General features: G+C 38.0%; 1 protein-coding gene across 5 annotated transcripts in view; it reads right to left on the bottom strand.

The window, feature by feature from the left end:
- Positions 1-17,949, bottom strand: part of fam13b (family with sequence similarity 13 member B) — a 61,043-nt gene that overhangs the window by 12,867 nt on the left and 30,227 nt on the right. For 4 of the 5 annotated variants that reach the window (XM_026331105.1, XM_026331109.1, XM_026331107.1 and 1 more), the window contains exons 8-11: positions 6,941-6,985; positions 3,558-3,653; positions 3,019-3,163; positions 832-929 (exon numbers count right to left, since the gene is read on the bottom strand). In XM_026331105.1, coding sequence (XP_026186890.1) covers positions 832-929; positions 3,019-3,163; positions 3,558-3,653; positions 6,941-6,985 — 384 coding nt within the window. The remainder of the gene's footprint in view (positions 1-831; positions 930-3,018; positions 3,164-3,557; positions 3,654-6,940; positions 6,986-17,949) is intronic. The other variant, XM_026331108.1, reaches the window with a different exon arrangement.

Raw genomic sequence — 17,949 nt, 5'->3', positions numbered from 1 at the left:
GGAACTGATCGTGCTATGCAAAGAAAACCTGAAAATGTTTTTTGCGTGCTGAGTAACACTATTTTTCCACATAAATGAAAAGCTTTCTACATTGTGACTAAGTTCTCACGGGAAAAACTCACAAAGCTGCTGCTTCAACTGAAATTAATGCTGCCTAATGATTGTTTAATCCTCCTTATAAACCTTTACCCATTTCTGCTGAATAAGTATGAACCAGCATTTTTTGCAACTGGCTGCATAGAGGGCGGAGGATGTATGAGTTAAACAACATGAACATGTATTGAGTGAGTTGATGTGTGCAGTGACAGACTCAGGCAATAAAGATCTGCAGCATAAAAATGAGCTCTGGCTGACACAACTTGTCAAAGTGATTTGTAAACACTCAGTGTCCAGTGATCTGCATGACACGATCACTGCCTCAGGATGTGTAGTGACATTTCAAATTCTAGGCGATTTAAATACGTCATGTAGGTACCAGGAAAAGAAATAAAAAGATGATTTATCTGATAGAATATACTAGTGGCATTTTAACAAACACTTCCTATCTTTTGATTTTACCTCTTTAGGTTTTGTAAATATTTGGTTGAGAAAAAGAATTTCACCCTCTCTAGAAATCACAAGGTTAAATATAACAAACACATCTACCTTGTCCAAATTAAGTCTAAATTTAGTCCAAAAGTTCCTTGATTATTTTGATATGTTACTTCTAGTTGTCAAATGCAAACTACTTGGATAAAAAAAGACTTTCACTGTAGTTAAATTGCTAATTTGTTGATGTGAACTAAAACTAAACTGAAGGCTGCAAAACAAACTAAAAATCAATCTGCTTACCCATCAGTGTTGATGTTGTTCTCAGCATCTCTGACAGCTTCTGCATCCAGGTCCATTACCAAGCTCTCCTCCAGGGTGGCGCCAGAGTCCAGAGAATCCTGGGAGAAAGCAACAGCAAAAATGTAAAATTCATTTTCCTGTTTTTCTGAACAACAAAACTAGCAGAGCAGAGCGAGAGTCATGAATGGCAAGAATAGAAACTGCTACTGTAAACTGGGCTCAGATATGATCCGGGCTATCACTATTATTAAGATCATGTTTCACTTCCTTTGACCTTTAAGGAACCCTGGGGTTTTGTGCTTTGCCGAAAGTGGAAGAAGTCCACCAAAAATAAAACATTCAAATATGACCAGAACCAACTAACCTAGTCAGGAAACATAAATATAAATTATGTGCTAATTTCATGATTAATTGTTCTGTCTTCCTGTTTTTGTTGCCAACTTCAAACCTAAAAAAAAAAAATTCCACAGTCAAGGTGAAGGTGTGTTTAATGTCACCACAGCTAACTTTAAAACTCTGATAGGTTTCCTGAAGTTATAAATAACTGAGGTTCTGAACATCGATGCTGCAGAGGGATTTTTTTATGCTGGTTGACCTGAAGTGAATAAAAGAGGGCTGGCAGTACAGAAGTCTGTATAAAGTGGCAGCTACCACACGACTCTGTAATTAATGAGCTGTAGTTAAGATCAGGATGATGTACGTGTCAGTGTGAATCTATGACCTGCTGGTATTATCACTGTTACGTAAACAAAGTTAACGCATGTGTATGTGAGCGTGTTGTACTTCAGTGCACAGGTGCTCCTGTCATTCTTTAGCTCTTGGCTGATCTATTTTAAGATGTTCATATAAGAGCAAGAGTCACCGAGGCTCAAGGGGGCTCATAGTCTAAAGGGGTTTTGATTTTTCAGTGTGAAAAGAGGATTTTGATATGACATCATGACGTCAATGACAAAAAAACCCCACATTTGCTCACAGTATTGGTAGTTTGTAATCAAGAATGCTAATAGAAGGAAATATACTGTATAGGCCTACTATATGTATATAAACTCATCCAACATATACATTTTTACAAAAACCTTAAAATCTAATCAGATCATCTAATTTACTTCATATGGAGTACCTGTGTGCAAATATCACATTTCTTCCATGTGCTGTTCTTGAGTTATCACACTTCAATGAATTTCCTCCAAATAAAGCCAATGAGTAATAACTGACATTGTATTTCCACAGAGACATGCTTGCCATTGCATGCTACATGCCTGGTATCTGAACTTGTTCACATGAAATTTTGAGAAGATTCAGCAAGTTTTGGAAAATCAGTGGTTCCTTATTAAATATGCAGACACACAAAGAAAGCAAATCTAATCAGTGCTTCTTATGGAGGACAAAAAGTGTATGTATGAAGTTTGTACTATGCATCATTCTTGAATTACTGTGACACAAGAATGTGCCTAAATATACACCACATGTACTTTGTTCCTTTGAAATGATTGAATTTAAAGATAAAACAACAGATGTACAGGAGACACACTTCCCATACATGTTGAATCCTGTAATTTGAAAATGTGGCCTTTATCAACTCTGTTGTACATTTTTTCACCAAAATGTGGCCAATGTGTTTATCAGCCACTTGGACCTTCATCAATTTTTAATCCTACATACCTTTGGTAAAATGACTGATTTCATGAAGATACAAAAAGTCGATGCCTGGCCAAAGATTTCTTTCACCCATACTGAACACAGCTTGTATTAAGTCAGCTTTATGACATTCCCTCAGCAACAAAACACTGCCTGTATGTATCAGTGTATTCATTGATCTGAGTGCGTATATTTGTCAAACAGGCCTGTTGTTTGCTGCTCTGGTAGAATTCCAGCTATTGTAGCAATGAGAGCAGAACAAAGACAGACTGTGGTGACAGGAAGGAGGTTCGCTATGGGAAATATGCTGCAAACCCACATGACAACTGCTCTATGTTTATGTACTCTGAATTTTTTGAGACAATTCTTCACCATGTGTGTTGTTCTGCTCACTCTCAATTTATCTAAATTAGCTTCCTGCTAATGTTTAATGTGTAGAAATATGGATGCTAATGTGTATTTTGTAGGACTTAGATAAAGTATTGATAGTTTATGTTTGAGCGCAGGTATGAATATGTGTGCATATGTGTTTGTGTGTCACGCACAGACCTGTGTGTCTGTCTGACTTTGCAGGTGCCGCTCAGTCTGTGTGAGCAGGGTGTCCCCTTCTGTGTCGCTGGCACTGTCCTCGAGGTCTGTGTGTTGCTCCTCATCTCCATGGCAGCCCTGCTCTGCAGGCTCACTGGGACTTATCCTGGAGAATAACAGTTAAAAAGTTCACAGAAGTACAAATTTAAGGGCTTCTTATTTTGTAGTGTAACAATCTTTATTCCCTGATGTTGGAAAGTCTCAGACTTCCTGGCATCTTGTCTGGTCTCGGAGGTGACAGATCACCGAACAGCTGCTCCCTTCAACAGTTTGCTTGTTAAAAATCACCACTGGGTAACTTTAGCCAACTGGCTGGATCTGTGCCTTTGTATGCAATGTTCACTATGACAAATATGTTTATTTAAAGTCATCTGATGCCACTTTCAACCACTGAGGAATCTGTGCAACATATGATTCTACCAGCAGGTGCAACTACAGGGTATTTATTTTTATGTATGTTTACGTCTGTATTTTATGTGAGTGTTTATGTCTCTCCTCACCCCTGGCTGCCATAACCGCTGAGGTCTTGATCGATGGAGGTTTTCAGCTCAAAGAAGTGCTGCTCCACTGCAGCCCTGATAGTTTGCTGAATTATCCTAGCAGAAAACAGAAAACACATTAGAATTTCAGTTAATTCATTTTACTAAGACTTTCATGTGTATTTATGTTTTAATAGAGTTGAATGAAAAGGTCTAAAAAGGGGATTTGTAGTGAGATCTTAAAGAAACACCTAAAAATCTAACTTTTCCAGGTGTCATGAGTGGACTCTTGGAACTTCATATTTAGTGTCCCGTTTGTCTAGTTTGTTGCATGTCCTCTCACTGTGTATAGATTTTAACTGTGACTGCAGGTGAAAATTACCTTTAAACTGAGGTTGTCCTATTTTTAACTTTGGAAAGTACTGCAGTCAGTGTTCAGCTGCAGTCTGTGATGAAACTGTGTTCAATACTATGTAATGACGCAGCACAGTAATGTGTTTAACCCATCTGTTAGGAGGGTACACAGACACAGCTCAGTTTACCAATGACTTTGTCTACAGTGGAACAAACCTGGGTATATTTAGATACTTCAGATGGTATCCTCTGACCAGGTTTTCTTTGTTTATTCAGCAGTGCAGGGAGTCCATGGCAGGAAAGTCCCATCTGCTGCCAGTATAAATATCTGAGTAAATCCACAAAAATTAGCAGCCTCCAAAGTCTGTTTTCTCTCAGACTCATTTTGGATGCCTGCACACAGGAGGCTGATTGAGTCACACCAAAGTAGTCTTAATAGTTAAACTTGTAATGCTGCATTTACTGACAGCTGTAACCATAATTTAAGCACCAGTGATCCAAGGCAACTTCAAATTGTAGTGTGTCTCTGACAAATACATGTAAGTGATGGCAGAGGCAGTGAAGCCATTTGATAACCACAGCGACAACCAACGTTGTAAGGTCCCTGACATTTACTTAACATAGAACTCACTGGAAAACAAACCTCTCTTAAATAAAACACAAATGACATGTAACATCCTAATACTGCATACTATTAAATATTTTCTGCAAGTACTTTGCCGTTCTTGAACTGCTACATAAATCTAGCACCATTAATGCTGAAGCTATTTTCTAATATGTCAAACGATCCAGTTTCCTCTTATAAAAGAACAACTACATAATGGTTTTACACGTAAAGCACTGTAAACAGCTAGAGAGAGCAGAAAGACTAACCCTGCTTATCTGTTCGACAGAAATGAAATGACGCATAAGGAGCTTCATTGTTCCACTGTTAAATTGTCTCTACATGAAATGAATGTATGTGCTCTTCTGCTCAGTTATACCAAATCCAATAAGCTTAATGGATTGTTCTTCAATTTAATTAAGATCAGTGTTTGCAGAGTAAGGTCTAGCAGTACAGTAAGTACACAAGTTAAAACCTTCACCTCTGGAACCACATGCAAAGCTTCACACATAATCCTAACTGTCTACAACCTCTATTAATGAACAGAAAGGCATTTCCTAATTAGGTAATAGATACTTGACTGGTGGTTTAAATGTCTAAATAAACGTTTTTTCCCTGTTAGATACACGGGGCATACAGTAAGAGATGTTTAGTAAAGGTTAATAACGAATCAAACATTTTGAAAGACATTTTAATCATGACTGAAATAGTTGCTATGCTCTTCTGGGGTTTTTATGAAGTCCTTAATAAGTCAGTAACCCTGCCATGTTCCAAAGCATTAATAATGTTTAAAGTAGAGCTCAGGAGGAGAGATTACATCCTATAAAAGGTAACAACTGCAGTCCCACTCTGACCTCTGCTTCACGACATGCAATGTTTGATCCACAGGCTCTACTGAGATTTTATTTTACTGGATTGACCACATGTATGTGATTATAATATATCCCTCATTTACTCTGGCTTCTAGCACGCTGTTAGCTTTGTCTCTACTCCAGTTTAGACAGCAACAGAGGTTGAAGACCTACTGGGAAAACTCCCAGTTTGCTCTTAACTCCTCCACACCAACTGCTCTCCTGATACATTGTACTTAAATCTCTTCTCTACTTTCATGTTTGTTCTTCGTTTGTGTACATTGAACCTCCCTACTTTTTAATGAAACTGGCTCTCTGCCACTATACAGTACATAAAAATATGTGTGTGTGTGTGTGTGTTTGTGTGTGTCATGATTTTAAAATGCAAGTTCTGGAGCATCAGGGTTTCACATCTATGTCCATTTAAGGCAAAATCTCATAACAGTGCTGGACTGAGGTCAAATAAGTGAGTTCAAGTTAAGGATATATTAGTCAAACACCTTTGTGCAAACATTTCCCTGGACCACATGCCCACTTTTGCCTGCAGCAGCAACTTTCGCTGTAGGAAGCTCCACTAATAATAACTATCTATCACACACAAGTCACTTCCACTCAGGAACACAGGAAAAGGCAGCAAAAAACGATGACTTTGCAGTCTTTTTCATTCACACGCAGTATAGACAAACATGAGTTTGCTGTTGTCTAAATGAGTCTATATTTCCCTGCAGACAAGAGGCTTTTTCAACACAATCCAGCAGCCAGAAGAAATTTCAGCCAATCACAGGCAAAGACATAAAACTGACTAGATCTACAAAACCTATTGATTAAATTTTTCTAGCAAAAAAGGGGAACATTTGCACTTAAATTAATTTAATTTTTACTTTTGGACTGCTGGCTGAACAAAATGATTTAATGATGTGCTGCCCTACAATATGCTGACTTAAAGAGATGCAAATGGTTAAAAAGAGTATGTGACTATTTGCACAATGACAGGACTACTTGCTGCAATCTTTTGTTATTGATGCAATTAGAATTAGTCATCTCTTATTCCTGAGCTCTGAGACAGGTTGTGCTGAGGCCAAATAAACCCACAGAGAAAAGCACCAGAGAAAATTATTTTATCCATGTCATGCAACAAAGAAACATAGGCTGCACATCTAGGTCTCTGACAGGTTTTCAAAATAAAACCATAAGGCCGGCTTACCTCCATCCTCCTCATCACTTCCTCCAAACACATTACATTTGTCTCAACTTTTCTCAGTGCTGCACACACTTATTTCTTGATTCCTGTTACTTTATCTGCCTCTTGAGCAGATGGCACTTCATTTCCTCTTCATGCTTCAGCTAACCTGCTTGTCCTCGCTTACCTTTTTTCATTCTCCTAATTAAATTTGCAAGACATGACTGTTTGCTTTAAGAGTTTTTTTCTAATTAGTTACACATAAAATGACTTCTTACATTACGTTATGTACCTCTCATTTTATGTGTATATATTTACAGGTTGCTACAGTGTGTGTATGTGTGTACATAAGAAGAGCTTACGTATGTTGTTAGTGGATAAGATTACTGGAGAGAGAGTGTATGTATAAACTTACTCAGCAGAGTCAGCAGGCAGGATGGATATAGGGGAGAGGTGAGAGCTGTAGTTAGACAGAAAGAAAGGGAAAAAGGACAATATGGTTAGAACATCACGTACTCCTCGACTCCCATACTGACATGAAATGACCTTGGAGGGCGTGGGTGTCAAGCAGCATGAGTCAAAACAGGAAGAAGTATGTACATACAACATACATCTGTGTATATTGTATAATGGAGCTGCAGAGATCTAGGGCTGAGTGTATGAGCTTATGTTCTTGCTGTAAGAACATATTATAATTAGTTGTCTTCTAACATAAGATTCCTTGTGCCAAATATTAAGAAATGCACCACAAGTACACACATATGCATGTGCACGCGTGCGTATGCACAGACACACACATTTCAGTCAGTGGCGCCTTTCTGGGTGGGCAGACTGTTATTTAGGCTACAGCTCTGTTAAACCCTGCTGATCAGATAGTAGGGAGTACGTCATGACATATTTGTTCTTCAAAGTTCTCCCATAAGCAACGAAGTCTGTGCGTGCTGAGAGGTGGCTGTGATATGTCCGCTGATTGAGCGGCCACAACATCAGATTTATATATTACCTTTACACACACACACACAAACACACAAGGTCATATTGTGCCCAGGAGCATGTGTATGTCTCATATAACTTTTACTGTCTATGTGTACCTGGTATTATTGACATTGTGGTGCACCAAAACAAACACATCATTGTGGGGACTCAACCTTACTTGTGGTCCCCACTAGGAGTAAGAAACATCTGTGTGTGTGTGCCTATGACTCAGGCAGTCAATCTCAGCAGAAAACCAGCAGCTGAGGTTATGCAATCTTTATGTGTGTGTTTGTTTGTGTTGGCTCTTTAACACCAACCACACTTCTAACACAGCAAGAAGTCCACACAGGTAGATCGATACAGATTGAATAATTAATGACTGATAATAAACAACAATAAGGCCCTTTATCTACTCTTCTTTTACCATCTCTTCTCTTCCCTCAGTTCTTGCTGTTATTTGTTTCTGTCCTCTTATCACTCTTCATTAAGGTCCTTTTCTTCCATTCTTAATGTTTTCAATTAAATTTGTTCTAACAGAGGCTCTTCTGTTCCCCTTGATTTTTCTCTTTATCACTTTATTGATTACTCTGGGCTATCTCCTCATTTGTTCATCCTCACTCATCTAATCTTTTGCTTTCTCTGGTCACCTCCAGTACAAAAATCTTTCTTCACTACCCTCTGTTTATCTTTTACTCAAGTTCTCCTTTGTCTATCTTTCTCCTTCCCCCTAGCGTCTCACTGGCTTTGAATGCAACAACCATCTCAAATTCCCTTTCTGATAATGTAACCTTGACTATGCATGTGTGTTAGACAAAACGAGACAGGGACAGGTGTTGTGAAGGTCAAACAAAATGTTTCCAAAAAGGTTTTGAGGGACCAGGTGTGACCTGGACCCTGAACACAGTTATAGTGACTAATAACAAAATACTTTTTGTTGTATCTTCCTACCTAGTTGACTAAACACACAGATAATGTTGTATTAACTTCTGACTTTGTAGGCCAACATCTACTGTCTTTTGTCTTTTGTCTATCTCATTCTAACATCTGACAAATATTTTGAACCCACGATTATCCAAACTGAATTTCGGTCACATCCTTTGTCAGGAGAAACTGTCGTTTCCTTTCTCTCCCTGGCAGTCAACATGCCTTTTAAACAAGTAGCACCCTGCAGGCTTCCTACAGCAGTGACTGTCCCTTCGAAGGCACCGATAACATCTGACAGCTGGCTCTGCTGCAGAGTTGTGCCTTAAGAGACTGTGCTGGGTGGTTGCATCACTAACAATAGATCCTTAACAGGGTCCTCAAGGATGTTATGTAACCACCATGGTCTCTAAGTAGCAAAGGTAATATCACAAACTAAAAGTGATCTTGTGACCTTTGAGATGTTGTTGCCCTAGATGAACTCCCTAAGCAGCAAAAGATAACATTTCAATCAGTGTCAGTTCAGCCCCAGAGGACCAAATATGACACCCTTTATAAAGACACTTCTTCCCTGTTGAGGACATCATCAAGGACACACAGGTTCACTGACAATTCTGGGTCCATGACGCAATAGAAAATGCTTTTGGTTATACCTTGTACAAGCAGCATAGCTGTCAGACCAATGAACATGTTTTAAAACATTAGGACAGAAGGGAACCATTTGTCTTACAAATCACTTCTGGTTTATGCAAATGACATATCTTCATTAAACCTATTTTCCATTATACAAAGTATCTCACACTGTGATTTTTCTTTTTGATAAAACTTTGCTAGATGGATATTTGCATAGTTTAGTATTTTTGACAAACTTTTCCTGTTATCATTTCTTAAAATATCAAATCTAAGTAACACTAATTCTACTAGCTTTTCTCTGAAGAATACAAATTCAAGAAACTCAATTCAATCAAATCAGGGCATCTCCAAGAGTCACACCTTTAGCTAGCAGATGACAGTAATACTTTGACAGTGACCCAAGCAGACAGCTACTTGGTTTTGATAATGTCACAGTAGCTAACAAATGGTCTGTCTGTCTTCAAGTTTTATTTAGCCATTATTGATAATGGATGCAACATTGTGCCTGCTCACAAATGGGACCTGTCCAACACTATTAGTCTCCAACAGTTAGATTCAACTTTACAAAGTTAAACACATTTGTTATTGTGTTAGTCCACCATTTTGATTTCAGTAGTTTCTTGAACCATACATTAAACACGTCTAAGGTCAGTGGCAGACTGAAACAAATGCTTGCCAGATTCATTCAGATCAGGCTAATCTGCTGTTAAACAGATCTTAGCATGTTCGCAGCAGGACAAATCTCTCTGGTAGCTTTTTACTGGAAACAGCATCACCTGATGACTAAAACCCGCACTTCTGATTTCTGTCAAAAGAAAAAGTGACATTCATAAAAGAACTGATAATATAACACATCACAATGGAAACTAACCATCCACCAAGCCTGTGCTTTACACTAGTGTTATATTTATGATTTTGGTTGTCTTAGATGCAATAAGCTTTACGATGCTGTTAGTAAAACAGGCTCTTTAACTACATGGATATCATAATGATTTTATACAAGGGCACAATAAAACGACTGTAAACGATGAACAGAGTTCTTTTAGACTTACAACTTATTCTTAAGGGGTTGTAACGTTCAAATTTGTATGAAAGGTGTACTACTTAAACATGGGGAAAAATGGTCATTAAACTCCCTCTTTAACACTGTCAAATGACCTTTAAAAGACTGTTGACAGGTTCAATCCATCCTTGAATTTTGTGTCCTATTAGTTGTTTATGTGATGAAACTATTAGGAATTTTATATTTAGAGCTGTGTGTTTATTGCACATATCTTACGAATACCATATTGTTTCTGCAGCAGAGAAGTAGAGAAGATTAGGTTTCATATTATCTTGTAATCTAGCATCTCATATCTGCAGCATGGATGTGACCTATCAGATAAAATTATTCAGAATTATGGTTGACTACGACCCTTAATCACCCTTAATACATGATTGCAAAATTTAGAAATTCTTTTTTTCTCAGTTTTATATTTAGTTTCCAGCTTGGGTTCTTCTTTTAACTGTAGTGTAGCATTTTTCAAACATATAGTCCAGGTCAGATTTTACATTCTTTGCTGAATACTGTTTGCCCAAAACTACCAAGTCCAGTTTTTGCAGTTGTGCAATAAGTTGAGCTAAACAGATGCTAGTATATCACACATACATACATAGCAACAATATCAGTTTCATACAGGCAACAGAATATACCGCAGAACTAAAATGTGCAGCTGACCTTGACTCAGCTGACTGACTTGGCAAGAAAAACATTTCAGAATGACTGGTTTTGACTGCAGCTTTGAAAACACAAAACAATACAGCAGAGTAACTTAGTGTTCTCAGGGTTAATCCTAGAAAAGAAAAAGACAAAAGTCCTTACGTTAAAAAATAATTAATGGCTCAATATTGAGGAAACAGACAGAAAATTTGTGTGTGTAAGGTGAGTTTGAGTTTAGCTGCGATTCCACAGAGGTGCTGTTGTCAGCAACCCTGACGCTGCTCTGTTCTGGCTGGGAGGTACAGACTACTGCAGTCTACGCATCTACCCATACACACACATCCTGCAATCTCACACATACAAATTCACACAACACACACCAGCATGCACAAGGAGACATATTTCACTGCTGTGGCTTGCAACCTTACTTCAAACACACAAAGTATTTCCTTCCTTCACACAACAACACACTGAACCTCACTGACAGAAACACATACACCAGCACACACACACAGAATCATAAGCATCATCTTACATCTCATAAACAGCTCTTCTCATTCTCTCTGAAACAGTAAACATTTATAGTCCTTCATGTCAGGGCCAAGAAATTCTGACAGAGTCCTACAACAGATGTTTGCATTCAAGCCATCCACAACTCAAAGGCAGAACTGGTCAAAGACATAAGACCTATGTTTAGGCTTCTGCCTGGATACTGCTCATTTGTTTGTTTCTACCAGCTGCTTTCTACTTTGGACTATAAACAACCACTGCAGCTCTCCATTCATTTTCTCCTGGTTCTCCCACAGACATTTAACCACATGAGAATAAATATCTATTTTGTTTAGCTGATTCGAATAATCCAACTAAACCTCTATCTCTCTTGTATTATCATCTCTGTTGCAGAGTCGAGATGATGCAAAAACTGGTAATAGTTTGCATTTAATATGTTAAAATTTTTTAGCATGGGTTTATTTTCACAGCAAATGTCAGGTTAGGCCTGCAACAAAATTATTATTAGATCATTTTCTCTATCAATTAATCAGTAAATTATAAATTTGATTTATTTATTACATGCTTTTCGCGAATCAGATTGCAGGTGTTAAACCAAAAGCCCAATATGCATTTTGGCATTTTTGCTTAAAAATGAGTTAAACAAAAATATTTACCCACTAATCCAATAATTAACTCCTTGTTTCAGTTCATTTTTTGTATCAGTTATGATATAAAACAAACATGCAAACAATTTACATCTGAGAAACTGCAATGTGATGCCATCGTTTGGACTTAAATTATTACTCAAAAATTACTGTTGACAATTAATTTTCTGCAAACTGACTAATTTATTAAATAAGCAGTCATTTCAGCATCACTCCAGATTCTCTATAAAACAAAAAGCTAATTGCAACATTAGCTAAACAAATAATTATTTTTCCCCTCACCACTTCTCAAATTTATACAAATTGAGCTTTTTTTTTTTTTTAATGGTTTGTAAATTAAGAGTTTCTTATAGCACCTTGGTACTTGGTAATGTTAATGTAGAGAAAATGTTATTTCTTAGCACATCTACTTGCTAAATTTGATTCAAGAAGCCTAAATAAACAACAACAAAAAAATCTTATTAAAATGTGAAAGATTTCTATCCATTTGAAAACCTTTCCCATTCCCTGTCAGGTTCACTGTTTTCTTTAAACTATCATCAGCTGTTAAGTGATGCCATGTTCTCTTCTGCTTTGTTTCAATTCCTTTGAAAGAAAAGACAGACTTCCTCATGTCTCTCCTCTTTTATCTCTCCCTGGTGAAAAAAAACAATAAGCAAAGCACACAATTCAACCTCATTTCCCTCCATTCTTACATTTGCTCTTACATAAAAAATGCAAGGTTTTAAATTTCCCAGCATGAGGGTTTCCACCAATTCACAAGTCCATCCATTCTCCTTTTCCTTTTGTAATTTTTGTTAATCACTCCATCCATCCAATTAATTGCCCTTTCACTATTTTTTTTTCATGCACTGCTTTCTCCCTCCATTCATGCAGTCATTTATTCCCCTCAGAGTGGAGAAGTTACATAATCCTGATGTTTACCTCTGCAGCAGAATGTCACAGGCCATTCTCATGTTTCCAGATGTGTTTTCTCTAAATGTGATCTGTCCTTTTAGTGTTGTTTTGGGGTTTTATGTCAGTGGATCCAGCCTGTAGGTGTTTCAGTGTGAGGACTGTCTTGTATCTATGACAGACTGTTTCTGACTCTGTTATGTCTCTTCTCCTTTTTCCCAGTTTGCCTGTATCTGTGGTCAGCACGATAACACAGAGATTATTTTTCAAATGTCCAGCAGAGAAGTCAACTTGACTTTTAACCGGACTCAACTTCTGTCTCTGCCTCCTTTTTTCCTGTTAACAACCTGAGACATCTCTTATGGGAACAGTATCCAGCTGTTATGCTTGTTCCGTCTGAACTCCTGGGCTCTTCACCTTCCAATTCCTTCTCTTTCAGCCTCGTATCCAGTAGCTAGGTTATCCCAGTTGAGCACTTTGAGGTGTCAATGTCAGTACCAGCAGGTCTAGTAGCAGAGCCAGTGTATCGCCTGTGTGCATTCTGTGGTGTCCTCTGAATGTGTGCGTTGTCCTGAATGAGAGTATGAGTCCGGTTATCTCACCCTGTCTGTAAAAGTGCTGCAGTAAACATCCCTGCTCAAATATATGAGCTTCTGATGTAACCAGGCAACAACCCCAGGAGGACCAATGGGATTGGAGGGGCTGAAGCTGGAGGCCAATCGTAAAGAGGGAATGATTTCTGTGAGCCAGTCATGAGGCAAAAAATGGGAGGGGGTATGGTTTTTGTTTTTTTTGTGACTATAAACTCAGCAGTCATTACAGCAGACCCATTGGGCTGTGTAATGGGGTGTACACACACACACACACACACACACACACACACACACAAAAACCCACATACACCTGAGTCTTTTATATCATCTCTCATTAGTCTTTTTCACTGGTAGCATATAAAAAGCATATATATAAATATATATAATATATATATCCATATATAATATATTATCCAAAAAGGGTTCAAAGAGCTTACAGCTTACCTAACAAGTTCATCATACAGTGTTCAAGCGTGCATTCACATTTTATAAACATGCATTGTATTTGAGATGATGCTGAGCATTCAATAACTACAAAGAACACAGATAAACGCAACTGAATTAAAACACTAACATGTCACTCCTGTGTTTCTATGGATCAAACAGTTGATCTCCAGTAGGACTAGAGGTCAGATCAACTTCTTTCAGGTCAAACTGAGAAACAATGTCTTACTGGGAATTATGCAAACCTTTTACCAAGCACCAGAAAGAGAAGCAAAAAGGGGTTTTATCTGCCATTTGAATATTGCCTGATGATATTTGTTGTGAAAGTGAATGTTGCTTCAGAGACTAAAATGCCTGAAAAATAAATTATGAAGTGAAGTCTGGAGTTCGCTCAGTACGAGAAGGAAAAAGGGCAAAATATATCTAGACATCAGCTAAATCTAGGCTATGACCATTTTGTTTCAAAGACTGTGGGAAAATTTAGTTTAGATAACTAAAAGATGAGGTATTAAATGTTAAATGGTCTTAAATTTATATAGCACTTTTCTACATTCAAGTGCACTCAAACTGCTTTACACTATTTCCCATTCACTGGAAGAATGAGAAAGAATGAGGAAAGATTTTTGTGGTACTTTAGTTAAAGCTAACAATGCTCTTAATCTAAACATACCAAGAAAACAACTACACTTCCACAATTAGTGTTTTCAAGAGCAAAACACAAGGTGCTGCTGTTCTTTTTGTCTTGGAAAGATCAAACTGTAAGGTACTTAAGATAAAACACACTAAAAGACATTGACAGTGGCTCTAAGTACTGATATTTTCATGACCTTACATGACAAAGTTATGCTTTTGAAAAGGCTATTCCAAAGTGGGATCTTCTGTTTTGTTTTTCAAAATTGCAAAACAGGGATGAAAACAGTGCAGATTCTATGCTGATAGATTTCCAATGCACATATGGAGTAGAAATTATTCCTTTCTCAAGTAGGCAATAACCCTTGACAGTGTGTCTGGTATACAGTTTGTCAGTAGTTAGGTTAACACATCACGTTTGTTGGAAGCAAGTATTTTCTGTGACAAGTATAAATTGCAATGTGACATAACAGAGAAACTAAGTATAACACACTGTGGTATAAAGTGTGCTTGAAGGTGACTGACTTAAAAACCCCAGTAGCCTCTGACTTCCTCTGAGAGTTTAATTTTAAACTCCTGTCTGAGACACACTTGTCTAAACTATGACATTCCAGACATTCCTCAGGAGGAGATGAAAGAATAAATGTTATGCAACTTTAGTCATGAATCATTAATATGACTTGTTCTACAGTCTGGTGTTAATTCATCCTACCTAATATTATTGCTGGATTTGTTGAAGTGTAATCTAGAACTTGAACTTTATCTTTTGTGACCAACACAAAGCAATTACAGTGTCAACATGCTGCCACAAAGAGGCTTCAGCAGCAGTGAGTGGATGACAATCAGAATGAATGATGATTTTTTCCATGATGATTTAGGAATGCAAGTGCTCCTTAGAAAGCCTGATAGGACACCTGTACTAGAGCTGAGGGTGATAGCTAACAGCACATGTAGACAAGTGGTGGTATCTAGGCCAGTTAGTCGGTATATCATGTTACACACTGTGCCCAGTGCTGGCAGTCAGGCAAATGTAGGAGTGAAGAGTGAAGATAAAAGGGAAAAGTAGGCATATAGTGAGAAAAGCTGAGGGAAAGACAAGGGGGACATTCTACTTCCTAGTATTACAAATACTACTTTGACTATTACTGGTGTTTGATTGATCACTACATACAGTATGTCAAATCCTAATAACAATAAAGCCTTGTGTTTTACAAGGACTATACCATTACAGATCTATTCATATTGACATAGGGAAATTATTGAAATGTACTGTTGACTTTACTAGAAACATTACAATGCAATTGTAAATTATGTGCTATAGTTTAGACTGTTGTCAAACCTCTCTCTGTAGGTGCATTCAAGAGCAGCTGCCAAGAGGCAACTTTAACAAAAGAATAAACCAAAAGCCAGAATCCTGTTATACTTTAAACCATTGCTGTCAGCTTAGGGAGTTTTTCCACAAAGCTGTGTTCTTGTTTGACCTTTCCAAGACAAAAGAACTGCAAGTTGTATCTTGCTCCTGATCAGGCAAAAGCTTCCAGGAATGGAAGACACTAATTTAGCTGTTTTTGCTGTAATCTAATAAATGGCAATCCACTGTAAAATGTAACCTTTTGTAAGTTCTAATATATCACACAACATTTTGCTCACATTAAGAAACACCAGAAAAAAACCAAAAAAAAAAAAACAACAACCACATATTCCTGCAGTTTTTGTGTTAATCTTGTTTCTTTTAGTGTCACAGAGGAAAAGTCGGTTTGCAGTCTGTTATCAATTATTTGGGTCAACTCACCAAAAACACAGATGCTACTACCACACTGACCCATATAATGCCCATGTCTTTGGTTAGGTCATGCAGTTGTGGATACTGTATGTACTGCTTGGAATCAGGCATTGCCCTGCTGCACACAAGTCACAACATTAAACAAAAACCAAAGAGACACTGGCATCAACACAGGTGTGGAGCACCGGGCAGAGGTAAATGTAGCTTAGCTTTACATCACTAATGTGTAGCAGACAGAGCAGCAGGAATGAAAAACTGCTTTAAGAATGATTTGTTTTACTTCAACACAAAAGAAGGCAGTGCCAGTTATTCTTTGGATAAAACAAAACCCACAGCCAAGGAAGATTTGCATAAAACTTTGTCTTGCTTTTTGCTCAGCACAAGTCATCTTCGGCCCATGCCCTGTTCAGTTGTCACCAGCCAAATTGGAGCTCAGAAAACCAATTAAAACATGACATAAAGACTGGGTGCTGTAACACTTCACAAATATCACCTCTGAATAAATTATTTAAAAACAAATGAAGAGGATATGTTACAGCATGAAAGCCAAAGCCAGTTAACTGTTTTGCTGCCTTTTCTCAATGTAACAATGGATGACACATACTGATGATGTGCCTGCTCTCAAATACTTACTATTTGCTATGTACACTATGAAATTCAAATTGATATGGTACAGTCTGACACAATCTGCAACCAAGATTTTACTATACCCATCTCACACACTGTGACATGCAGTAAACTTTAATTTGGGTCACAGTCTTTATTGCCTCTGCAAAGGTACAGCTTTTGTTTATGTTTGTATCCGCATGGATCACTGGTTGAGGAAAAAAGCAACAGTACTTGACCTCAAAAAGACAAGCATCTGTACAGTTGTGTCTGCGTTTGTCCTTGTGAATGTGCATGTGCACATGATTGGCACAAAGGACAGCGCTCTCCAGCATACTGTGATCTGATGTGACACTGGGATATGAATCATTTATATAGTCATATGAAAGGTTATTTGCAGCACACCACAGTGTGTCCATTAATCATGCTTGGATGGGGTGATAGTTGTAGCAGTGAGGAATAACAAGCAGGGATGGGGCCAAACTCAAGACAAGTGTGTTTAAGCATTTTGACAAGTGTGAATTACGTGTTTAAATGGCATTTTCTGGTTTGACCTTTTCCCTGCTGAGATTTGATACATTACATTTTTACTCGGAATGAAAATCAATAAATCGCTCACAAGTAGGGACACTCTCCAATTCTCAGACGCTCTCTTTGCTCACTCTTCCCTCTGATTCTCCATTGCCTCCATTAATCCATCACTCCCTCCTGCTCCTCTCATAAGGAACAAAAGCACATTCCCAGAGCCCTCTTCCTCAGCCTGCCAGAATATTTTAGCAGTTTAGCAGAACTTTCCACATACAAAGAGAATATAAGCAGAGCAGAGAGGGAAGGCTGTAGTCATGACGAGGCATACCAGGGATTATATATAGATCTGAAATGACCAGAGACTGTCAAGATGTAAGGTGTGTGTGTACTGGCTGTCAGAGACTATTAAGGGAACACTTTAACAGCTACAGAGGACAGACTTCCCTGTATGTCATGTGCAAGACAAACAACTCCATAGACTCTACAGATACAGACCTAATCCCCCACACCAGACTCTAAAGTTAGACAAAGTCACAGAGATGAAGCCTGTAGGCTAAGTAA

This window comes from Mastacembelus armatus, chromosome 10, assembly GCF_900324485.2.
Source record: "Mastacembelus armatus chromosome 10, fMasArm1.2, whole genome shotgun sequence".
Lineage (NCBI taxonomy): Eukaryota > Metazoa > Chordata > Actinopteri > Synbranchiformes > Mastacembelidae > Mastacembelus > Mastacembelus armatus.
The sequence above is the reverse complement of the archived record's forward strand: the minus strand, read 5'-3'. Positions and strand labels throughout refer to the sequence as shown.